Source organism: Cuculus canorus, chromosome 4 (genome assembly GCF_017976375.1).
Source record: "Cuculus canorus isolate bCucCan1 chromosome 4, bCucCan1.pri, whole genome shotgun sequence".
NCBI lineage: Eukaryota > Metazoa > Chordata > Aves > Cuculiformes > Cuculidae > Cuculus > Cuculus canorus.
In genome coordinates, this window is record NC_071404.1 from 77,103,398 (window position 1) to 77,129,311 (window position 25,914).

Sequence of the window (25,914 nt, forward strand, 5' to 3'; positions counted from 1 at the left end):
AGATGCACAACCAGAAATTTCTTAAGCATTGATTTTATTTCATAACCTAGTGTAGAAAACTTCAACGTACAAAACCAAAAAAACAGAAGTGAACCAAAGCAGTATCTCTCAATACATTTTTTTTCCGAAAGCTTTACCTAAAGGCTCAGAAGCAGTAAACATTCAACCTATTTAAAAATGGGATTCAGAACAATCTTCATACTTGCAATCTGCAGACTTATGGATCAAGCGGACTGGGGTTTGATGCCAGCTGGAGTTGCTGTAAGCGGTGGTGTTTGTGGGGTCTGTTTTCAGATGCTTTATTTTTAATACCTAGTTCACTCTCAGGGCTGTGATCAGTCTTGGTTAGTTCTCTTCAGTGAAGCGAATATGTTTACTTGTTTGTTGAGTCTTTTCAAGTCTCATTCTTTCAGCTTTAGCAATCAACTGCAAATAGGAAAAATAACACAGAAAAGTTTAGAGGAAAATTATATTAGTCTGATTTTATCTCACTATCTCCACCAATTTACAAAACTTTGTAAGACAAAGTTCTCTCTGAACAGCTGAGCTAGCCTGTACAGCTGATAAACAAGAGTTCTAACAGCCGTGATTTAATTTATTTCACTCTTGCCTCAGAACCATCAAAGACAGTACAGCATCTCTCCAGTCTCTGGACAGTGCATGCAGCGTCTTTCATTCTATCCATTTCTTCCTCCCAACATGTTGAAGAAAACAAAACTACAAGTTCAAAAATCCCAAAACAGACTCATACAGTAAGTTCAAGCCCCTACCCTTTTATTGGACTCATGCTGTTACTGGTGTTAAGAAAAACAAGGTCAGACCATAAAACTGCATCATTTTCTACACTCCGTCAGCAAAGAAACAAACCCACTGCAATCCAGATGGGGGCCACCTCGCAGGACATTAGGAAAACAGCACAGTAGTACAGAGAACAAAACTTTGACAGCAACTTCAAAAACAATTTCTTTAAAACATCCATACTAAAAGAGTCACGGATTTAACTACGGTACTGCAAGACACACCAAAACCCACAAGCAAAGGTGCAAGCTTTGTTATTGCCATGCCCCATTAAGACTCCTTAACTGTAAGCAAGGGCTCCTAAATGTTACCATTACATTAATAAGATGAAAAAAAGTAATAATAAAAATCAATGGTAAGGAATGAGACAGGCAGCCCGATCTGAATAAAAAGTGAGAGAGCAGGAAACTCCTGTGAACCCAGCCACATCTGTAACACAGGCATGTAAATTCACACTAACTCTTCTGGATGGAGACTACTAAACACAAAAGCTGGTGCTGAGGTCAAGGACGCTCACTCACCAGTAGAGAGTTTGCCAGATTCGAAGAGTTTCACATGTAAATAAATTTATTTACTATTTATCCATATGACTCTGGTCACAGCTATGTCCTGCAGACACTAATCCTGCAGAGATGCTGCTGCACTGATGGTGGCAATCAAGGAATTACGTTCTGTGCTGACGTTGCATTGTCTGACCTGCTGCAGAATAATTACACTGCCTCCCTCAACCATTCTCCAGAAATTGATCTAAAGATGTAAACAGGAGTTACTCTTACTCCTGGTATCTGAAAAAATGAAGTTTTACTTTTACTGGTATTTGAAAAAGTGAATTAGAAGAGTAGAACTAAGTATAGTGGCTCATCAGCCAGTACTGGAAGGAAAGCTTAAAGGTGTGAAGTGCCAGTTTATGTCTACAGGTTTCCCTATACCAGCATCTCAGAGATGGACAATTTGCAAGAGGCCTCAAGGATTCTAATTTTCCACTAATCAAGTCAGTACCAGCATCTATTTCTAACCCTTTCAAGTCTCCAAACAGGTACCCAGCCCTCTCACAGGTATCAGCTTGAAAGAACCAAGGAAAGGGACCCCGTCACTCTCGCAAGGACACAGCCCCTAGACCCCAACCATATACAGAAGAAAATACCGTGGCCTGCGTCCAGGCATTCCCACTGCCCTCCTGCCCCATATACTCTGCAAATTATTCCGCCCTTGACAAATACCCGATTTGCACTTCCTCCCCAAATGCCTTTCACTTCTACCACCGCTCCCACCCTCCTCTCCTCCTGAGGAAGCGGTGTACGAGGCGCAAAGGAGGCTCAGCAGCACCTCCCGCCCAAGACAAGCGCCCAAGTGGGAAGCGCCCAGCCACTCACGCCTTTGCTTTGCCAAGAGATAACTTTAATCAGCCTAGAGAGAGTTCAAGGCTACAGATTGCTGAATTGCTTCAGGTCTGCATAAAGCAGCCCTGCCCTGAAGAAACAGTTCTGGCAAGAAAGGTTTTAATCTGGATGACTAAATCGCTGATGTTCTATCAGGCAGTGGGACAGCAGGATAAAGAGTATGTATTTGGAAGGGGCAGAGGGGTGTAGGGAGGTGACAGAACGAGCAGCCTGGGGAAAAAGCCCGACGCCGAGCACCCATTTTAACTCCAAAGGATAGGTGGGCATTACTCAGGTTCTGGGGAACCCTGGGATATCTGGGATCTTTTGGACATTTCGTTTATTGTATGAACTATGCAAGGAAAATAAAATCTCTTAACACTTTTTTTTCTTGGAAGGGACCCATTATGCCAGAAACCCTCTGCCAAAGTGATCACTAACCCTTATCCTGACATGCCGCAGGAAAGCCAGGTGAGCCTATATTTTATACAACACATGGAAAAGAAGAAATTCAAACTACTTAAGTTACACTCAAAAGCATCTCTGTGCTCTGTTACTGTGCACTGCCTGGAATGTGATACAGTCCACACATGTTCATCATTACTATAAATACACTGACATGACTGCACTTATAAGCCTGTATGGATATAACTTTCAACTTAAACACTAATTGAAAGAAAATATAAGATGATGTCTTTATTATAAAACAGATAATAGGCAAATGCTCATCTTTAAAGAGCAGATTCAGCTGTACGAGTTTAATCATGAATCATTACATTACTTTTTGCCTCCCTTTTACTGCGACCTTCAAAAGAAGTCAGCCTGTGAGTACTCGGGAAGAATTTTCAAATAAAAGATTAAACTCAGTAACAGAGAAAGAAACTGTTCCATGTTATCAGTCTATATTTCTGCAATACAACCTGTCACAAAGTAAGTAAAGGGTTAAGAGTTACTGACTACAGCGAGGCATTCTTTTCTTGATGTTTTGCTTAACAGCGTTGCATTTAAATAGCATTCACGGAGCTTTGAAGTTAACACCTCCCAGAGTTGCAAGGTGATGGGTAAGGTTGAGGAGCAGACATTTGCATCCTCGCTGCTGTTGTTGTCGAGCAGAACCGAGACAGTTTGCACCCTAAGGCCTATATGAGGTACATCACTGCCCAATTTACACCAGTCTGGTCAACAAGTACCCATCTTCAAAAGATTAACATCAAGGCACCTACAGTCCAAATCAAAGGCAAAGGTACCACAGGCACCTTTTGTTTAAAAAAGTAAAAGTAGGTTTGAAAAAACCTGGTGACGGTCAGTAAAAGGCTTCACATCCCCTTACTATATACATTAAAGAATAAATACTACAGCCAACGCCAATTTTATGCTTTTTAACAAAATTAAATCAGTCATTTCGGGAAATTCTTTATGCACACTTTCTAAAAAGAAAACTAGATCCATTAGTTTACAGGATCCCTGAAAGAAGATTTAGACAAACAAGGTAACAGATGCAAAACGCGCCTTCTCTATGACCAGGTTTTGACCTGTACAACTCCTGCTCCTTTAGGGCAAAGTAATGTCTTTCCAATTATATACAGAACAACTAGAAAACTTCTGGAATTACGTGCATCTAGGAAACCAAGTCTCCAAACTCACCAGCAAGTAATTAAGGTCAGATGATTTTGAAGTTTTGCAAGCAACAGCATAAAGATTCAGGATAAAGTCAACTCAGAAGCCTTATCAGCAATGTGTGTCAAGTAAACCTAGCAATAAAATGTCTGTGAAACACTCTCTGGCTCCTCTCTGTCAGGCAAAGGATCTGACCAGCTTTATCACAAACCCTTCTCCCCTGGAAAGGCCTTCCAGAGCAGGAGTGGAGACTGCAGCCTGCAAGTTCATTGCAGCACTTCCTTAAGCCTGGCCCAACAGGCACACCGAGGTCAAGGCTGGCTAGAAGGAAGTTTCACTAGAAGTAAGGCAGTTTTGGTCTGGAAGCAGCTCAGATATGGATGCTCGCAGGGGCATTCAGATTTGTCTGGATTGGGACATAGACACCGGTGCACAGACTTTTGCCTGAGCTAGGAACACGCCAGTGTTCACCACAGCACACAACTGTACACCAAAAACACTGTGTAAGGTGTGAGAAAGAGATTCATTCTGAAGTAAATTTTTTTTATCACACTGGAGAATTAAATCTAAAGCACTGGACTTGAGTACACTAGAGTAAATCGATACCACTGAATTTTTTAATGAGCTCATCCAGACAGGATATTAAAGAAATCTAGCCTACAAATTAACTTCGTGCCTCTAGTTATGGACTTTCTCAGGTTGTGTCCATAAAGAGAAGTGTCGCATCTGGCAATTGGACCAGGACAGCCATGCGTTCTCTGTTTTGGGGCTGCAAAACCCTGCTGCAAAGTCAGTAGAAAGTGACTGAACTGGACTAAACACAGAGCCAAAGGTTAAAGTATCAAAAAATGCAGATCTATACAGAAAGAGTCATCTTCTCAACCACTGCTGTACAGGAAAAAAAAATACTTGCAAACTACCTTCTCAGTGCCTCGCTTCTTCTCTCGAGGCTGGTTTAGTTTAGCTTGTCTGTCCACTAAAATCTTCTGCCAGTAACGTTGCTCATGGTCACCTTGAAAAAGAAACAAAGATAGCGGCACATGAATAAAAGTATTCGATAAAAATGGACGTAGTGTTTTCACTTGTGCTGAGAAGCAATATTTTTCTAATGAAGGTAAACGCACATGAAAATACCTGTTAGGGTAAAGCTAACAAGTATTTACCCATCAGTCTTAAAATTCATACTTGTAGAAGTTGTACGGCATTGTAACATCTAACTGATACACACCAAGGGGAGCAAAGGAAACCACTGTCAGATTCAAACTCTGGGGACTTCCTTGGCAGTTAGGAATATTTGAACTCGGGGGGCACAACGAGATGAAATAATTTTGCGCTTTTTCCCCCCCGCGGCTATTTTGCAGTAAGCAGCAGTTTGTCCCTGTTTTCTCTGGTTTGTGCTGTAAGTATCGTGACAGGAATTTTGTGATGTAATGCTGTACCATCTCGGGGGAAATCTTCAATTATGGGGAAGTTTCCAAGCGATCTTGGAAAAGATTCTGCCAAAGTTATGGAATTAATGATTTGAGAACCACTTCTGCATACCTTTTAACAGCATTATTTATACATTCGATCGCAATAACATCTAAACATTACCGTAAACGCTTACTGTCTTGTCAGACGAAAGCTGAAGGCTTTTAGTCAAAGTCAAGTCCTAAAATATAAAATATTACTAGGAAGCTCTAGTGTGGGCAGCAGGCAGCATTAAAGATCTTCCTTACTCTCTCTTACCTTATACCACCAAGAAAGGCCGAAAGGCTTATTGTGAGTCACTCTGGCATTCCCCAGACACCTCTTCATCCTCCACTCAATGAAACAGTTTGAAAATAAATTATCTAAAGTTCATGAATGGATTGATCCTACAATGTAATACTTAATCCTAATCTACTGCTTGGATTTTTTATATAAGGGTACAAACCCAGAGACAAATACATGCAGAGCACACAGCTGTAAAATGCTGCGTTTCAAGTTGTCCATGGATCTCTGCAACACAGAACACGCTGGAGACAAATGTGTCTCCAAATGAGATTAACAGCATTCAGTGAGTCTCAAATTTTAATTAACTTTGATGTTATCATGAAGGTTAATGCTTCCATTACAGCTCTTCCTTCTGCAGTCCTTAATTGACATTTATGGGGGTTTACATGCCTGCATGCGTGGAACTGGGCCCTAGAGTATGAACCTGTGCAGCAGCATGGTAAAATACCTAAATACATAGACAATAAAAATCTCATCCACATCGTTTTACCTGTTTTTTTTAATGCACTTAGGATTTTTAGTGCATGTCTAAAATTTAAAAGTTTTATGAATAAATAAAGTAACTAAGTTTGAGAGATTTCCCCCAACACAAAGAGGTTTCTCCACACTTGGCAGACCACTCCAATCTAATACAAGGTGTGACTTTAAAACAGCACAGTTATTTCAGAAATACTGGGATGAAGTTCCAAGGTGAGTCAGTAAAAATTGTAGTGTAAATATAATTAGAAAAGGCATTACCGTGGCCTAAGTTATTCCATTTCCTGGAAAAGTAAGATTAAATAGGAGGGAAGGGCTAAAACCACTGTTAAGCCTATTCATGCTGTTAGAGCCTTGTCCTGTTTTTTTTTTTTTTTCACACAGTATTTTCAAGAAAATCTTCATTTAAAGTTGTTTTGCAGCATGGGAATGTTATAGTCATAATGCTGAAATGCAAATTAAGTTCTATAGTCCAATGCCACTAGAAGTGACTGAAATAAATCCATCTCCAAAGAACAGAATTAAGTCAATAAAGGCAAGTAAAATCATTTTGCTCTGAGCAGAGGCAAACCCCCCTTTACTGTCCCCCTCCACTGTAACAGCAAAATGAGAAGACTCACAGAAAAAAAATACGCAGTCTTTTCCTCAGCTACCAAAATACCTAAATATATCCATAAAGCTACCACACGATACAATCCTTTTCACAGAATTCAAGTCTTCTCTTGTACTACCATCAGAAAAAGAGGTCTTACCAGTAAGAACTTCGAATTTCCAGTTGTTTTTGATTTGTATTTCTTTGTGTGATTTCACGACAATCTGCGCATCCTCAGGAGTTTTAAACCGGACATGGCATTCCGTGTCTCCCTCCAGCATGTCAACATAGGCAACATCAGCCAGCACTGTGAGAGCATCCTATTGGAGCATGGGAGAGCACAGACCATAAACCAGGCTTTCAATAAGAATATAAAACGAATTACTTCGGGACCATTCAATTTGTAGGTCACTGACATTTTCAAAAAGGTCATGAAGTAAAAGGCAGTAACTCAACTTCTCCATTTAATTAATGAATCTCTTGTCTAATAGTTTTGAATATTTTTTATAAGATGGTTTTAACTCAATTCTGATTTATGAGCCTACTTCTATTCCTCTGTCATCTTGCCCTACAAGAAGAATTTAAAGCAGCAATTCCTTCAGATGTTAATTTTTCCACATAGGAATGATTTTACTAATGGAGCATCAGTAATCATCCACTTACTTCACTACCATGTCTGTATGAACTTCTTTTACAAAGACAAATTATCTGTGTACTACAACACCGATCTATGTCTGTCCAACAGAAAAATATCTGACTTAATTCTATAGGTGAAATATATAAAAGCAGGCTCATTCACAGCACATTATTTGAGAAATGAGTCATAGTAAACCAGCCCTTCCTATCCTTATGGAGTGACCTCTGCCTCACAATTGTCCCCAAGGGCTGAAGGAAGAGCCACACAAGCTCCTTCAGCTCAAGTACTTCACTGGTAATGCCCGCTGTTAGGGAAATTAACTGAGACAATGGCATTCCTGGTCAATTTTGTTCACAGCAGGCAGAGTAAGATGCTTCTATTCAAGAACCACACACTGCTTTTAACCCTCCAGGACCAGAGAGGGCCTTAAAACAAAACCTAATACTGTTGAGATCATTCAAGAGCCAAACAAAGCTCCTCTCCACCCTTCATTCTTGTATCCCAAAGTCAGCTTACATGGAAAACTACAACGGCCCAATCTCCTGCAGCTGGCAAATGTTATGATTTTTAAGAAGTGCCTTAATAGCAAAATATGGAAGTATCGAGGTAAAAAATTAAAACATCGAATTACCACTCAAACTATTCTACAGAGATCTTTCCAGTGTGCAGAACTGATTCAGCCTGCCCCAAAATCAGAAACACAGACCAATTCTGCAAGTTTATTACGCAAAAAACCCTGGATGCATTGCTTTATGGCAACGTTTGCTGTAGCAAACAGCCCAGAACACAGGCAAAGCCAGGTCCGGTGGAAGAGTTGCCATAAAAGCAACCCGCATGGCCAGAAAAATCTAGTCAGTGTCAAGTACAGGTTGCAGCTTCTACTCCTGACCCAAAAAAAGAGCTGGTACATCTAAAGATTATTGCTTGTTCAACTACAGTTCTATTTTGCAATCATATGTCCCCCTAAAAACCTTGCCTCGTTTGTTTGCTCACATTTTGTGAAAAGTTCTGCCCTTCTCCTTATCATTGGAAGCACAGACATCATCATTAACAGCAAGGGGTACCACAATCTTATTTTGTTGCCCTCTACTTTCATAAAGCATTAGTTTTCCCTGAAACACTTCGTATAACTAAACCAAAATAGTAGCTGGTAATACCAAATCAGGTTTGTTTTCAGCTACAGGAGACACAGAGAAAGCTCAGCTCCTGACTACAATGTAATTTGTGATGCAGTCAAGTGTAGGCTGCAGTCAAAGGGGCCCAAGACCCTTACATCAACCACTACCACATCTATCAGCATCTCCAGCACTCGGACAACTGCCCAAGCAGATAAGACTGATTAAGTTGAACCCCTATCATCAGTCTCTTTTCAGTGAGAGACCGTTCTCATCTTAGATTTATGCATGTGCTAAACTTCATACTTGGCAGCAGCCAGTGACTTCCAATGGACCACTCAGTTATAATGTAAGTAGTCTGATACATCATCTGGGAACTCACATTTTGAGCCATTCTCTCAGTCCTAAGTGCTCTGAACATTTACTTGAACACGTTAGAAGTTGTTCAAATTCTATCCAGTTGTTACTTATCCAAAAGTGCAATTTGGGAAAGAAAATATCCTGTGTTGTATTCAGGGAAAATTCAGTTTCTGGAAAAAGGCTGTTACATCCTTTGGAAAACTTTTAATATTTCACTTCAAAAGGACGTAGCTAAAACCGGCTGTTCTCCTTGAAATAAATATTCTACTTAACATGTGTAACCTTTATATCACAACATGAAACAGAATTTAAGTTATCCTAAACAGTTGCTTAAAATTGAAGAAAAAAAGATCATTTGCCGTAGGCGGGGGGAGAAAGAAAGAAATGGGCAAATGAATTACTGGACAAGATCTACTGCTGTCATTCTACTAAACTGGAGTTTTGGGAATTGTGACTCTCTTACTGAAGACAATGGTTTTCTCATGTACAGAGCATTTTCTTGCCCTCAAATTCCTGTTAACAGTAACCCCCCCCAGTACATTATTACAGATTTCTTGATCGGAATTCAAATACAGAACGCTGCACCCACCCTTTCTCCAGCTTCTCTTTTTAAACCGTGAAGAACTGCTATTCCTTAGAGCAATATTTACTCTTGTCGTTATTTTCATTATAAACTTGACATTGCTTGAAGCACTCCAGAGGCCAAGTCTGGCTTTGAAACACCCTCTTTACCCTGTTTTGCCGCTGTAAAATCTGCCATTAGCAGGTACTAGAGAAGAATCTGTACACAGCTACTGGCGAAACAAGTCAAAACAACAACGAAAAAAAATCAGTAGACTTGTTTCAATGGAATTCCATATTCAATCGCGTGGGGGGCACTGTAAGAGGAAAGGCTAACAGCTACCCTGAGGTTACAAAGGCATTACCTTGATCTGCTTCCTGCCCGGCAGGGGCTCTGTGCTAATGATCTTCACAATTACTCCACTGACGAACTGGGGCCCCATTGTGTTCGCCTTGGCAGGAGGGGCAGAGTCCGCCCTGGTGGCTGGGCAACGTGAAACGGGGAAGAAAAGGTTTTACATTCACTAGTTTCACAAACTAAAGATGCTATGAAAGCACATAAACGTGATGTACACGAGAAATAACACAAGAGGCATCAAATACAACTACTGGAGATCAAGTCATTTTAACTTACGTATTTTTTTATCTGTGCCTAAGGTAAAGTCAATGTGAGCAAAACACAAAAAGGACAAAGCATCTCCAAGAAAAGTCTCAGAGAAGTTTTACAGCTTACAGTATTTCCTAAACAAAATAATTTATATTCTATTGATTATAGTCAATAGTCAAACACTCAAATCCTCTAGATCAAAATAATCAGACAGGCACTGAAATGCCAGTACCTAAGTTAGTGAAGAGAACAACAGAGGGTCCAGAGCAGAAAAAAAGCAATTTTGTCTCTGGAAGGCGTAGAAATTTAACTATGAGGACATATATATAAAGCTAATTTTAACCATAAATCTGATATAACCCAACTGCAAGCCATTTTTTACTGCTTTACGTTGAAAAATTGTTTTGTAAATCACTGAGGATACAGTTAAGCCAAAGCACATCAGGCCCAAGTTACATCATCAAAAGAGGTGATTGATCTACCCTTAGGAGCCTTTTATAAGTACAGTTACCTAAAAAGATCCCTAAGCTTAACAAATGCTCCAGGACTATGCTGAAACTACTTGTTTAGTCTTTCTTTCTAAAATTATTTAGTCTCAAAGATCTCAAGGTGAGGGGCTTTTGCTTCTAATAACATTTAGCATTCAGAGAAAGCAATAAAACCATATTGCAGTGTTCCTGGAGGACCAGCACCTGAAATAATTTATATGTGCATGAATCATGAAGAAAACAAGCAAAAGAACATCCCAAACAGGATTACATTTGTCATTTTCAGACGGAGGGTTTTTCTGTGCACAAGATTCTGTTTCCATCTGTCCCACAGGTTCAGGTTTGATTTGAGACATTGCTTTTTTCAAGGAGGCCATACTGGCTTTTTGAAGGGCCAGATATTCTTGTTTCAGATCCATCCATTCGGTCCTATAAGCAGCAACACAGGCACAAGATGTCAGTTGTAGACAAGAAAATAACGTTTAGAAACTCAATAACTTACGACAAACCAGTTTACAAATAGAAGTTGAACACAGTGAGTAGTGCAGACCTTCCCTGCCATAAGAAACGTCCCTGCACTTCGGTTAAATTCGATAACTGCATTTCTATTATTTTTCTTTAACTTTTAATATTCCGCGCAAGTTCTAACAAGATCAACCCATCATTCAAATACAGACTCCTTAATTTGTTTTTACACGTTCATAAAACCTATAGAACAGCTCGGAAAACTGCGTTTTTTAGTGGAACTAGAGCATAGGCACTAAAATCTGAGACTCTTAATTCACTGAATTAGCTCAGTGAACTTGCTCCTGTGTTACTATATTAAGAATCAGTCATTTATTTTCCAGAAAAATCATTGATGGAAAATCAACAACTGGTTAAACTCACCAAAATCCTACTGAGATAAGAACATTCCTTACTATTCAAATGCATTTGGGTTAAAAAATACCACCACATGGAAGCAATTTATATATTTACATATATTTAACATGGAGATGTTTCTGCAAACAGCTAGAGCTTTGCTCCTCAGAAACACAATGCCTATAGTGCCACTGTGAGAACGACTCATTGTTACCCTAATCTGTGCTATCAAACAAGCTGATAGAGGATTTTTAAAGAGGAGGATATCTTGTGGTAATGGTTTTACCTGTTAACACTGACAACTGTATACTTCAAAAAAGCATCCAGACTCACCCAGGATCATACATTCTCAACAGAGCAAAGACATTAAAATAACAAAAGACCCACGTAATGATTCTTTGAGATAAAACGGCAACACCATTCCATAGGAGGTTTGGTATAAATACAAGCTCAGGAAGGTACTTCTTGTTAACTTGACTGGAAGGAAGAGGGCACCCGAAGGAATGAGGCAGGCAAGTATTTGCAATGATTATGCTCTTAAAGCTTGAACATTTTTTTTGTCCCCTTTTGCTATATTTAACTAAAGTTTAAAGCTCTCTCTGTATTTACTGCAGGGCTCACAGAATCTCAGTGGAATTGGACAACAAGCCTTTTTTGTGGACCCCTTTTACTTTAACATGGAGGTGCTTTCTGTGATTTCAGAGAAGTAAGTGCTTCCATGTTTTAGTAGAGGTGAATCCTGATCGCAATACTGAACCAGCCAGGAGGGCTTGATTTTTTTTGCTGTGGGTTTTTTGTGCTACACTTCAGACACTATTTTTAAATCCAGGAGGAGAAAAATGGAATTTTGGCTAGAAGCAGATGGAAGGCACACTTCTCCAACAAAAAACGAAGAGCACAAGTGTTACTCAACAGGATTAATTTTTTATTGGCCTGCATGTTCAATTTTTTTTTTTGAAAGGGACTCCCTTTGCTTTAACATGGAGGTACCTGCTGCATAAAAAAGTAAGTGCTTCCATGTTTCAGTGGCGGTGGATCCTAATGTTCCTCAATGCTTTTCTAGAAATTTACTGCAGCTCAAACCAGCCACAGAAATAGACGTGTGGGGTTTATTATTGCATTATCACAACTGTATGAATATGCTTCTATTACTATTGTTTTGTAAATTTACTTTTTAGTCTGTCCACTTAAGGATCCCCACAACTTTAATGTGGATGTACTTGCTTTGCTCCTCAATAGTAAGTGCTTCCATGTTTTAGTGGTGGTGACTCCTTTATTCTCAACTGGAAAACATTCTTCCTAGGAAATATATTGAAGTGGATACCTTCAGGATGTATTTGCACATCACATGTGGGCTCTGTTAAATATTTAGCAAGCACATATCACATGGCAAGGACCCCCTTAACTTTAACATGGAGGTACTTGCTGGCTGACTAAAAAGTAAGTGCTTCCATGTTTTAGTTGTGGTGACTCCTGAGAGGCCAACCTGGTCCAGGTACTAATGGTACTAACAGCAGTAATAAAGAGATTAATTGAACCTACAGATTATTTAAACCTACAGGCTAATACTGTTGCTAATATGCAACTCTGTTCTGTAAAAATTGGAATTGCACTTTAGCAATGGTGATGGACTGTCAGACACTCAAAATTTTACAAAGGTTTGAAAGCATAATGAAATCGCTGTATGAGTGGGCTAAAGAATAAAAATGTAATAAAGTATTTGCAAAACTTGTTTCCTGTAACTGAGAATTCATTTGTTTATTCCAAGAATTCACACAACTTTCCCCAACCCTTTGAAATTTCAAATTCCGGAGGTTTGATGAAAAGCTACAATATCTAATGCATTTAAGTGTATGCACAAACACAACACCCAACATGGACTTTCCTTTTTAGAGAGTGAATTACTATCATGCTGCAGAAGGCTCTGAGGTACACTCCCCTCCTTCCTTCCCCCCCCCCCCCCCCCCCCCCCCCCGGTCTATAGTAGGTAGCATAGTTAAAATTTTTATAACCTACTATATAACCTACTTGGAAAGCACTCTGAGTGGAATGACTTCTTCACCCATTTTGTGTCTTTCTTTGTGTTTTTTCTTATGTTTCCTTTTGGATTTTGAAAGGGACGTGTCTTTTTTTTCTTTGTCATCTTCTACAGAAACGTCTACATTAAAATGTCCAAAAGAAAGAAATGTTTAGGTCCAACATAAACTGACACATTGGCAATGAGAAGCTACAACCCTTTTTCTATCTATACCTGAATTCAGAATCACAGATTCTTGGCAACCTAAATGTGATTTCAATGCAGCTTTTAATCCCATCTACTGCTTTTTTTTTTCTTATCTTATGTAAGAACCTGGCATCATTAGCTTTTTCTTTTGTATTATAATCCTACTTATCTAGATTCTTGTACTGTCGCCACTTGTCTGGGCTGTTTAATCCACCCTTTACTTCAATGAAGTTCTATTGATATTAGCATCTTTGTGAACGATTTTTACTTCTGATGAGATTTATCTGCTTCATTGTTGTAAGTTCTTTCCTAATCTCTTTACTGGGTTTAAATTTAACTGCAGGGAATACCATATTCCTAAACTGACCTTGTTATGCCTCCATCTTATTAACCATTTTTCACCTATTGACCCAAGCAGAACAACCTTTTATCAGTTTTCATTCTTTCAAAAACAGAAATTTAGTGTGTGAATCTCTCAGCACTGCTTCAATTTCAGCAAGGCACTGGCATTACACAGATAACACACACTTGTTATATTTCTAGTGTCTTTCTAGCCCTGTTTTTTGCAATTGCCCTTAACTTAGGCCACTACAAACTCTATTTCGGTTGCAAAGAGCAGTTTAACTGAAACTTTTCTTCATCTGGACTTTTTCGTCATTACTGAGCCTACCAGTTTTTATGTGTAAGAGACGCGGTATGATTTCATTCATACAGACAAATAATGAGATGCTAAAAAGAAACGCTGAAAACTTTACCATTGGAGTCTTTCAGAGCTTCTGTTGTTTCTTCTTTTACTGGATAAACTTCATCCTTCTGAACAGTTTTCTTGACTTTCGGAGTTGATGTCTCGCCATCTCCAGAGCTGGTTCTTCTTCTCTTCCCTGGTCTGCTTTCCCAAGGTACCTCTGAGCTTTCTGTCCGGTCCCATTTTCTTTTCTCTTTCTTTGATGGCTGCCTGTGCGTCTCAGTTGCCTCCATTTCTGAACACTCCGATGAATTCCTATGTCTTTTTGACTTGGGTACTTGCTCTGTCGTAGTGTTCATATTTGATTCCTTTGTCTCTACAGCTGCCTGTACATGGCTCTCTTTCTTGATTTTGGATTTCTTTTTTTTCTTTTTTTTCTTTTCCTCTGTAATATTTAAAACTGCCAATGATTAAAAACTAGCTCACATTAACTGGCCTAAGTAAATAACATGTGATAACCTGGGATATTAAATGAAAGGCTTGTCTCTGCCATCTCTATCTACAAAAGAGATGCAAAGTTCTTCGATTTTGAGCAGAAGAGAAAAAAAATCAGTTTCACAAAGTGAGAAAGACCTCTGTGTCACAACGGCAGGTGGACTACAGAAAGTGGACTACTTGCTCTCAAATTAAAAACAAAGGAGCTAAACTTCTTTGCTACTTAACAGATGCACATTTTGTTATGTCACCCCTTACTTGTTTTAAGAGGGGATACCTTCCTCCTTCCAGGCCAAAAAAAAAAAAAAAAAGACCAGAAAATAAAAAATATCTCACACTATTTAAGTAATAAAGAACTATTTGCTGCTTGCTAAATTAAAGAATGTTAACTAATCTGAAAATTATTTTATTTTCAAAACTGTCTACTTGCTTCAAAATTGTCGTAGTCTGTACTCCTTCATGCTACTCCCTGCCTAGTTCAAGAAGTTTTAAAGCATGTTTGACAAAGCATGGTTTTATCTTTGATTTTTTTTTTGTCCTAATTGTTACTGGTATAACAAAGACTCAGTGATAATAGTGAGCAGTACAACGTATGACTCATCATTACGCTCATGAAAATGATGGGAAGATATCTGAAGTCTGGGAAAAAGGTATTGCATCATCTGAAATGACGAAAAAAGTTTCAGTGATCAGCACATGGTATTTACTGGAAACATGCTCAGGCGTGACGTTAGGATTCCTTCTCAGGAATATCCTCCAGTTTTACGAGTAATTAGGAATTGCGTGAAGCAGAATTGTGAATAAGCTGTAAAAAAATTCATTCTGCTACAAATTGCTTTCCTTAAAGAGCAAGTGTTAAACTAGAAGAAAGGCAAAAATCTACTTTTTTCATAGTTCTCTCACAGAAAGTTTCAGCAGAGAGGATACCACAAGGTTTGCTCTGAAATGTCAGATGATGAGCACTATCTTTTGATACAATTTTGCTGCTAAGTCTGTATCTTTCTCTCCAATATTAAATATTTTTAAAACAATCTGTCAAAATTATCTTGCTAATGCTAAATGTTTAGGTAATGCATTAATGCTAAATGTTTAGGTAATGATTTATTACACATTTTGAAAGCTACTCCGCTAGCCTAACAATGACTAATGGTGGCAGCTGGCAACACAGGAAAAAAGGAATTAAGTTCTTTATCCAGCAGGAAAACAAAAAGTCAGAAATTGAATGTATTTTAGCTTTATACTTGAATTCTTAAGCCTACATTGGCAAAGAACATGCATTTTTATGTTTACAGTTTTTAAGAAATACAAGATTAGACTGCAGTAACACACCAATTCAGAACTCTCTCATCAGACCCTGAGGCACAAATCAGTTTGTTTCCTATCCCAATAACTTAACACTTACCTACTACAGTGCTGCTACTTGTATTCAGTGCAGGAACAGGCTTATTCTTTACTGTTTTGGGGAAAATACCAGGTTTCCGAGGTGCTTCTTCTGGTGGATTATTCAAAAACTTAAAAAAAAAGAAATCCACAAACCATTGGTAAAAAAAAAAGGAAATCTATCTTTTTAGAAGAATTTCCATCCAAGTGAAAACAAGCAGTCCTACATTCACTCAAGAACGATACAGTCCCTCATAACTCAAGAGGTACAGACATTGTTTTTTAACTGCTATGGTGGGTTTGCTGGGTTTTGGTGCTGCTGGCATTTGCTTTAAGTGCAGACCATGCTAGACTTCGTATTATTAGTGTGATATCTTTATCCATCTGTTATCATAATGACACTGAAATACAAATATGTTTAAACTTACAGATTACATTTAAGTACAAAAAAAAACAGGTATGGTCATGTTTGTTTGATGAAATTTAGTAAGTCTTCTGTTACACCGAGATCTCCAAGAACACTCACTGTGCTTCCACTAAGTCTCCAGGATATTAACAGAACTACACTTCTGAAGCATTGTGGAACTGATTTGAGGTCGGGGGTGGGAGACAGGAACATAACTTCTGCTAAGTTTTATTTTTTAAACTACGATATTTTAGGAATTCCTCTAAGATACAGTAGGTGAACCTAGTAAAGGCTACATCATTCCTATCACAGTGTCAACCAGGAAGAATGTTAACAGACCAGAGGCACTGTTACTCACCTCAATAGCTTTCTCTGCTTGCTCCTTAGTTTCAAATTCAACAAAAGCAAATCCCTTTGGATCACCAGAACTTCTATATCGGGGTATACTGACGTAAACTACATTGCCACACTTCCCAAACACCCGCTCAATCCAACTGTGATTGACATTTTTGGGAAGCAGTTCCTAAAAAAAAACAAACAAAAAAAACCACACAACAAAGCAATGTCACTTTCTAACTACCATTAATACCCTTGTATCAGATGCTTTACTCCTTCTTCTAATTAAGAAGTTTCCACAACGAAATATATTTAAGTTAGATGTGACAACATTGAGAACCTTTTTCTATTTCAGTAAGTAGCCTTTGTCTAGGGCTCACAGTATCCAGACAGTAGAAACAGTGATCAGAAAAAGGATCTCTAACCACTCATACACCTGTAACAGATACATTACATATTTAATTTAGATGTTTTTCTTCTTCCTGTGACAGATACCAAGGCTTCTCCAGTAGCTGTATCTTTGCAACACCGAATATCTTTCTAAATTTACGACCTTCAAGCAAACATAATTCCGCATTATCTCAAACTACCCACTTCAGAGCAGTGTTAGTAAACCAGGTATCACAGAAGATTTTTAATAGGTCAGTAAAGAGTCATGCAAGCTGATAAATTCCTGACATGTTAAAGTTCAGCAGTTCGCACTTACAGCCTAGTTGATGAGTTGCAGCAGAAACCTTCAGCCAGCTTACTGGATGATAAAACTGACTTCTATTTCTATAAACTCCTTACTATAGAAACACATATTAGTACCTTGCAGACACATCTTGGTTCCTAAACATTTCCGTTCATCAGTCAAAGGGAAATCCTGCCTTATCAATTTCTAAACAGATCCAACTGAACACCATTAAAACCCTACTCTCAAATTCATGCCTAAACAACAATAGAGAGTCAGCAATACTTCATTTTTTTTCACGGCAAGCTACTGCACTAAAAAGGTTTTCTTTGTAGGAAAACGTTATTTACCATATTCAGGTAGAAAACTATTTTTGTGTGAACTTTGCCTGCCTGAGAAAAATAATTTCATTATGATTTGGGTATAAAGTTGAAAAGCCAGTTACTTAAGTTTCAGAAGTCCTTCACAGCAGAGGCTTTAATTGCATCCTTTATATTAATTTAATAGAGAAATTTTTCTTTCACCTCCTCCAGAATGAAATAAACCTTACCAACACTCTGACTACTTCTGCTCCACCCCCACTGCCAAAACCAGGCCTTCAGCTTGGCTCAACATCTCTGTAATTGCTGCATAAAGAGCAGATACCCCATACACTGTCTTTAAAAAGGAAAACAACTTGCCCTTTCAGATAGTAGTAAGAGAAAATAATGGATTGCTACATATTCTCTAAGTAAGATGTCTAGGAATTCAAGAACTTAACAAAACACACCAGTTATCTATATTCGTCTTAAAGAAAAGCTTAAAATTGAAAACCATTTAGCTATGTATTTAAACTATGTATAGACTACGTAGCTCATTAGATTTCAAATCTCTTTTTCCAAAAATGATATAGGCAAAGTATTTGAGAAGCTCTAAGCAGTTCCTGTAATGATGTTAGAGAAATACCACATACTTAAAAATAGTAATACACCTTTTCTAGGCTTTTATTAAAGAAGGTAATGAACACAGTAACCCAGCTTTCTTCACCTGGATGATAATTACACCTCTTAATCAAAGGAATGCTTGAAATTACTAATTCATAGGCTAACAGCTACAGTTATGTAGTTAAATTGACATGAGCCAAGAAAAGCTCTTTAGAGACAAAGGGAATTCCACATTGCTTCAATTCTATTTAAAAAAAACACAAAGGATTTTAAATAATTGACACCTTAACCATCAGATCTCTTTCCACACCAGCACTTAAGTGGATATACAATATGGTAATAGCTGTTCCACTCTGACATATCTGAAACACCATGTTGAGATGTGGCATTTTCCAGCATCACAAGCTATTCTGTTTTCATTTAATGACTCCTTTCAGTATCCAGGTAACACAGGACAGTGTGCTCTTCGGAGGATTTGGATCATTTTTTTCAAGTCCCCCAAACATAAGACTTGCTCATTTCAATACATTCTGCCCTTGAAAGAGTGCTTTTTTGTCATGACACTTGCCTCATTCCATTAACCGACCGTCCTTTATAAAATACCCTCCATTATCTTGCAAACTCAGCCAGTTCCTGTTTGATAAACCTAATAATTTTATTATTCTAAAGCTTCGAGTACATTAATGTAAATACTCCTTGGTACCAGTGTTGCTTGTCCAATGACAGCAGCAATAGCTAAATGCAAGTACACCTTTATTGCTGGCAGGTGAAGCAGCTCTTTGCTCAGCATTTAAAATGATTTATGCTGGTACAAGAAATCGGTGTACCAAAGTAATCCCTCTCTTGCCATGGTCACTGCCAGCTCATCTGCCTTTGTTTCATTTATTACCCTTAGGAGGGCTGCACAAGCAATTGTACACCCCTGCCCAGGCCCTACCCACCTTCACAAAAATGCTGATGCAGAGATATATCTCCGATAAAAAAGCATTTACTGCACTAAACATGTATATTGACACTACTGTAAGGGCCTTAGCATTGCAAGTTCAGTACACGTGCAAACCATTTCCCTCCCTCTCACGCTGTCCTTTTGTTTTGGACAGAAAAAAAAACAACTACAAATTTTATTAGCCTTTATCTTTTATGTAAAGATTTCTTGTACTAAATCCATGAGGTTCTCAAAGAACATCTGCCCTCAACTTCTGGTAAAACAATGTGGATGCTTTATATTGGTTTTGTTGCTCTTACTTAATACATGTCATTCTACACAATTAGACTGTCAGAGACAACACATAGCGGGGCTCGCACTCAAAGAATTAACAGCAAGAAACCTTAAAACTGTCCAGATTTAGAAACAAAGCGCTCTGCCAGACATAAGGACAACCTTACCACGTAGACTGTTCGACTGTCCACATCCTTTGGTTGTTCACCCAGTGGCTGGCGTCTTCTGATCCTAGTTCCTTCTAAATCCAGCTACAAGGACCAAGAAATGACAAGCAATTTCCATAAGATCGTTGCCTGCTTTAGTAACACTATTGTTATTACTCTAGCATCAGCAAATACAGAAGGGAAATAAATACCTCGACAACAGATGAACTCTTGACTGCTCGAGCTATCAATTTTCCATCAGTAGTCAACTTTTTCATCTTGTTGAAAGAAACAAGAAGTGATATGTCAACATCTAGGGATAAAAAAAGATACAAAAGATGAAGTGAGGGTAATCCAGAAAGCAAGCCATTGTTCTAATAATGTTCTAATCTGACATGAAGACCAGCATTTTTGTAAAACAAAGTATCCATGCTGCCAAGGATTTACAGAATTTTTTTAACATCAAAATGAAAGTTTGAAGTAAAACTATATTTATTTTCTTTTGTGCAAACTTTACCAAAGGAATTTTGTTCTTTCACCTCCAAACTGATAACTATTGTCTTTGAAAAGAAAGGAAGAAAACCCCTTTTCTGATGTAGTTTACAACACAAAAACAATTTGCATTGAAAACGTGTCTCTCCTTCAAGTACTCAATTAAGCGTTTAACTCGGTCTTCCCAAGACAAAAGAAGTCCCTGCCTTCACTTGACTTGCAATGAGTCATGCTGCTCAAACCTTGACAGAAAACTATGGAGCATCAGTCTTCATAAAAAAAGTTAGACATCCAAGCTCTAATATCTCTAGAAAATGTAGGGTAAATTTTATTCCTCTGAAGGGCCTTTTTTGAAACTGGCTCTGAGTTACATTTAACTGAGGACACTACCAAGCTGTCACAAGACTACACTTTTCACCAGTGCTACGGGGGGGGGGACACTAATGATTTACATTGCAAATAAACATGGACTCCTTAAGAAAACAAAAGTTATATCAACACTGTATTTATCACACATGCAGCATTCTTTACAGAAAAAGCCTGCTAGTGGCTGCAGCCAATGTGTAAATTAATGTCTTCAGGAACTTGCAAGCAGTTTCAGAACCAAACTCAATTTCCTATTCTAATGTCAAATCAACCATATCAAAATTTGTCAATTTGTCTGAAGGACAGAGACCCACAGTAGCCCTACATGGCAATTTCTAAACACTAGTACCAAGATCTGCCTCGTGAGCAGGTGCTGGTTTCCAGCACGAAACCTTCTTCCCCAGCAGCAGACAACCACCTCAAAAGAACGTGTAGCTCCCACCAGCAACACAGTGCAGGAGAAAATTCAGCGCTTCTGTTTATTGAAATATGCTGAATGTAAACTTACACCCATCTCTGGACTTCTCTATTTGTTCGCGAAGAAATTTATCTTTGTGGAGATTCACGTCACCAAACCAGAAATCCACTTGTTTCGCTATATCTGCCAGCACCTGTTTAACCCTTGACCTCTTCTTTTTCTCTCTTTCCTTTTTCTGTTCAGTACTTTCTTCTTCCACAGCTTTGTCTCTTGAAGTTTCAGTCTCCATTCCTGTCATTCTGTCAACAGAAAGTTAAATATAACGCTTGAGAAAAATAAAAATGTTCTTATTTCAAGGACTAAACGTTATTGGTATATCTTACATTAAAAACTGCACACCCTCTGTGAGACTGTGCTATTCATCATTTGCAGCACAGAAAAACACAAAACCTACAGAAGATGAAGAAAATTAGGTCACACAATAACTTGGTGAAGACTAAGCTGGAACTCGTGTCTTATGCACCTAGTATCATCCTTTAGCCAGAGATTCACTGGAGGAAAGTTGGAACCAAACCACAGGCTTTTCATTTAAAATTTTTACTATTGTGTTAATTCAGAATTCCTTGTGAACAGCCCACCCTCTCCATTAGATTTCTGTCAGCAGCTATTGAATCTCAGCAGCAAGCCTGGGATTGACAGTTCCAATTGCTTTTGTGAGTTATCACACAAGAAATGGTATTTAAAATTAAATAAATAAATACACACAAATAAAATTCTTTAAAGCGCTTGTGCAGGCCACAATGTGTGTTTTAATAATGCATAACTTCCCTGTTACCGGCAAAGCAAGCTACTTGCTAAGAAAGCCAACCAAAACCAAAACTAAAAAGCAGACAATTTCCCCTCCCAGAAATAATTTGTCCTCCACTATTCATATCTTTCAGAACAAACTTCTAGAAAGAACACAAAAACCTCATAACACTATAAAGAATTATGGAATTGCTTAGGTTGGAAAAGATCTTTAAAATTATTGAGTCCAATCGTAAATCTAACACTGCCAAAAACTACACTTACACTTCAGAGATTACCCATTTATGTAGAAGTTGAAGCAGGAAAAGGAGAAAAAAAAAGCTGGATTATACAGAATACTTCTGAAACATCTGGCCAAAGGACCATGCTCAATAGGCATACATCATAAATCCAGTGGTTGCAAACAGGTTATGCTGACACACATACAGCAGCTGAAGAGCTCACTGCAAAAATTTAAGGTATAACCTCCAAGAAGTATTGGTTAATCCTTATGAAAAATGCAAGGCAAAGGTGTACTTAGACACCCAGTTGATATTCATGGCAGGTCAGGTAATAGCAAAATTGTGTCTTGAAAATTGTCTTTGTTATTTCAGAAATGCAAACTCCTCTGTGTCATGGCCAAGGTGTACCAAAGGGCAGTAATTCAAATTCTTCTCATCTAATTCAATATGTTCTGACACATTCTTATTCATGAGTCCATGCAGCAATCAGTGTGTGCTACACTTGGACATTATTCCTCTTTGGTTAGGGCTCTTTCATCAACTGCCACTGACTTCAACAGCAACCCAAGCTCCGTCAGAGCCTCAGAACTGGGCCCCAAAAAATTAGGGATTAACTAAAGGGAAGCGACCTGAATGTACAGATTTGCCTTGAAAAATATAAAACCTTTTTAATGCATCAATTCATCTTTTTTGTTCATATTTAAGCTTGCTGTAGCTAGTCAGTCGGCTTTGAAAACTGCCATTCATTGTAGCACGTTATTTTATGTGAGCGGAGCAAGGCAAAGCTACTGCCAAACCCATAGAGCTTTTGGAAAATGAAATTAACACAAAAATTCAGGCAATTAATGTAGCAATCACCATATGAAAGACTTCTCAGCTCTCTGCCAAGGCTACATAGAAGGAAACGTGAGTACAGCCATCAGAGAGGAAGCCCACCTCTACAACAGGATGACGAAAATGGAAATGGACTTCAAATTATTGTGCAAATCAGGCTTCCCTTAGCCGGATATCAGTGTCTCTCCCTGCTGTGAGCTGACCACTCCAGATAGTGAAAGGTCAACAGCTACCTTGAAAAGATAAGCCAGGTAAAACTCCCACCAAAGCAATTAAAGCTCTGCTCAAGCCCTCAGCAAGATATTTATATTAATAATCAGCAGAACAATATCCTACTTGCCCTAGTGCTCTAGTAAGTCGCACCATTAAAGGTAAAGTGTCATTATGGGATACTTCCAGTAGATGAACAGTATTAAATGGCCACACTGACATACAATGAATGTGGCTGATGTACAGCAAAGCTTTATTTTAAGAAGCCATCTAAGTGCTTCGTGCATTTTGAGTCATTCAGCCTTGGGACATCCTTCCCAGGAGAGAGGTTCTCATTCAAGCTTAAAGAAAAACAGCTGTGAGCTGTATCCCAGGCTTTCCCCCCCACACCTCTCACTTTGTGCTACCTCCTTTAAAAATGAAGCTTTGAGCAAATTGCTCTGGAGAAGCTTGGAAATGGAGTCAGAGCAAATGTCCCCTCTGAATCTATAACTGGAATCTGTATACAATCTTACATTCAGCACGGAATTAGTCCTATCTGAAACAACACTACAGAAAAACTCAGGATTTAAAGGAATATTGTCTATAAAGTAAGCATGTCGGTAACTTGCAGCACTTCTTTCTGTTGGGTGGTATTCTCTTCATTTGCAATTACTTTTGCAAATTACTTACTCAGCTCATCATTGAAAGCTGCAATGCCACACTGTAAGACAGTCCATGGTTTTGACTTATGAACTCTTACAGTGCTGCTGTCACAACTGCAAGTGCCATTCTGATAAACAACTAAAATCAGAAGAAAGCAAAAGCAGGGCCAAAACGTCCCTCTGTTAAAGCAAAACAGCTGCCATTTCTCAGCCTTCCTCAAATGAAATAAAATCAGCATCTCAGTGTGAGTGAAACCAGGAAAAGGAGGGACAATTAAGCAAGGAGAAGGAACTCTAAGAAAGCAAAAATAATATAAATAAAAATAATACAGGTCCACACAAATTTACAGTTACTTATCTACGCTCTTAAAAGGGAAGCGCTAAATATGCCAGTACTAACCTGTATACAGCCATATTCCCAAACCCAGCTTCTATTGCTATAAAGATCTTTGAAACCATAATCAAATTTAACTGTAATCCAGGGTCTGGAAGAAACAGGGCTCCAGTTACAAAATATACTTTATTCTTTTATATTAAGCATTGATGCAAATCCTTGCCTGCTTTCGCCATTTTAAATAGCAAAATGGGGCAAAGCAGGGGAGGAGGAAAAAGAACAATTCAAAATACTTCTTATAGTATGAAAATGTTTCCACATAGTTAGTGGTAACACCTTCTTTTCTGGACTTTTAATCCAAAATAAATGCAAGTATTCAGCAAACATGTAACTACTTTCAAAGATGCATATGTTCTTACTCTAATACACACAGGCAGAGGCTGCCACAGTTTGAGTCCCTATCCTGCCTTTAACTTCACTCTAAGGGCAGCAAGCTAAGAAAGGACAGGAGTTAAGACGCACGGACCAGCACCATTTTCTTAACCTAAACCCACAACTTCCTGCTTTTTCCCCATTTTAAGGAAGGAAGCCAATACAACACTTCAAGCCTACATTTTAAGGCACTTAAGAGATCCCACAAAATGGAACGCTTACAAACAGCAAAGGCTTTGCTTCCACGTGACAGTGGTGAGTGCTAAAGCTGCCACCAGACACCACTGCATCAGTCCTGCTGTGGTTACCCTTTTTTTCTGTCATCACAAGAGGCAAAAAAAGGGCTTTTTAATAAAATGCAGGCCCACAGACCAAGACTAAGATGGGATGGATTCAGCTACACAAACCAACAGTTCACTGACAACAGAAGGGCAGCCCAGCGCTCTCATCTGTCTACACAGTCCGCCCTCAGAACCTCCCACCCTCTGGCAAGCCAGCTCTACTGTGTGCCCTGAGAAGAAAGTTGCTATTTTCTGGTCCTCCCCTGGCGGATGCCTGGGTTAAACCAACTCATTAAGGAACGGCATAAGCAGCAGACCTGATGAATGGAAGCAGCAGACAGGATAGAGGCGGACACAAAAGCAAGACATAGCTGCACACAGACTAGCCCAGCACAGGTGTAGAACGCCACCTTCTTCCTTCTTCACCTTTCAAACAAAGGGGAAACACACAATGTGTTTTTACCCCAACTTAATCTTTGCCTATGTAGGAGTTGGCTATATCCCAGCAGCCATGAAGGTCCAGCTACAAAGGTAGCAACCTCTACTGCTTTCCACACCACTCATGGACCTTGCACACATAAATAAAGTAACACAAGCCCAACACCAGCTGCTCCCTATGCCCTACCCTCAACATAGGGCCTATTCCTCCAACATAAGGTGCCAGCTCTTGGCCACACGTGAGGGCACCCCAGCCAACACCACAACCTGAAGGAAAAGTCACCAGGTGGGCTTGAAGGGCTGAGGCAAGAAAACCCCGGGAGATACTGAGGGACCAGGAGGGCTTCTCCAGAAGGCGCCACAAACATCAACAGAAGTAGGCACTGGGAGAGAAAGATTCCCAGGAGCTGGATACAGAGGGGTAGAGAGTGGAGAACTGGGGTGGGAAAACCCCAGGCAGACACTGAGCAAGCGGGGCATTCAGAAAACCTTGGGAAGGAGCCACATACATTGGGAAAAGTGGACACCTGGAGGGAAGGATGCCCAGGAGCTGGATACTGGGGGATGGAGAGTGGTGAGGCGGGAAAATCCCAGAGAAACACTGAGGGGGCAGGGTGATCAGAAAACCTTGGGAAGGAGCAATATACATCAGGTAAAACAGGTACAGGGAGAAAAAGATACCCACAGTCCTATACAGAGCGGT

At 39.1% G+C, this 25,914-nt stretch overlaps 1 protein-coding gene across 2 annotated transcripts in view; it reads right to left on the minus strand.

Moving 5' to 3' along the window:
• Positions 1-25,914, minus strand: part of LARP7 (La ribonucleoprotein 7, transcriptional regulator) — a 27,091-nt gene continuing 1,177 nt past the window's right edge. For both annotated transcript variants that reach the window (XM_054064296.1, XM_009566155.2), the window contains exons 2-13: positions 21,101-21,309; positions 19,947-20,047; positions 19,756-19,839; positions 16,796-16,960; positions 16,054-16,162; positions 14,227-14,601; positions 13,276-13,405; positions 10,658-10,815; positions 9,657-9,775; positions 6,779-6,938; positions 4,715-4,806; positions 1-426 (exon numbers count right to left, since the gene is read on the minus strand). In XM_054064296.1, the coding sequence (XP_053920271.1) occupies positions 346-426; positions 4,715-4,806; positions 6,779-6,938; positions 9,657-9,775; positions 10,658-10,815; positions 13,276-13,405; positions 14,227-14,601; positions 16,054-16,162; positions 16,796-16,960; positions 19,756-19,839; positions 19,947-20,047; positions 21,101-21,308 (1,782 nt within the window). In that variant the 5' untranslated portion in view covers position 21,309 and the 3' untranslated portion in view covers positions 1-345. The remainder of the gene's footprint in view (positions 427-4,714; positions 4,807-6,778; positions 6,939-9,656; positions 9,776-10,657; positions 10,816-13,275; positions 13,406-14,226; positions 14,602-16,053; positions 16,163-16,795; positions 16,961-19,755; positions 19,840-19,946; positions 20,048-21,100; positions 21,310-25,914) is intronic.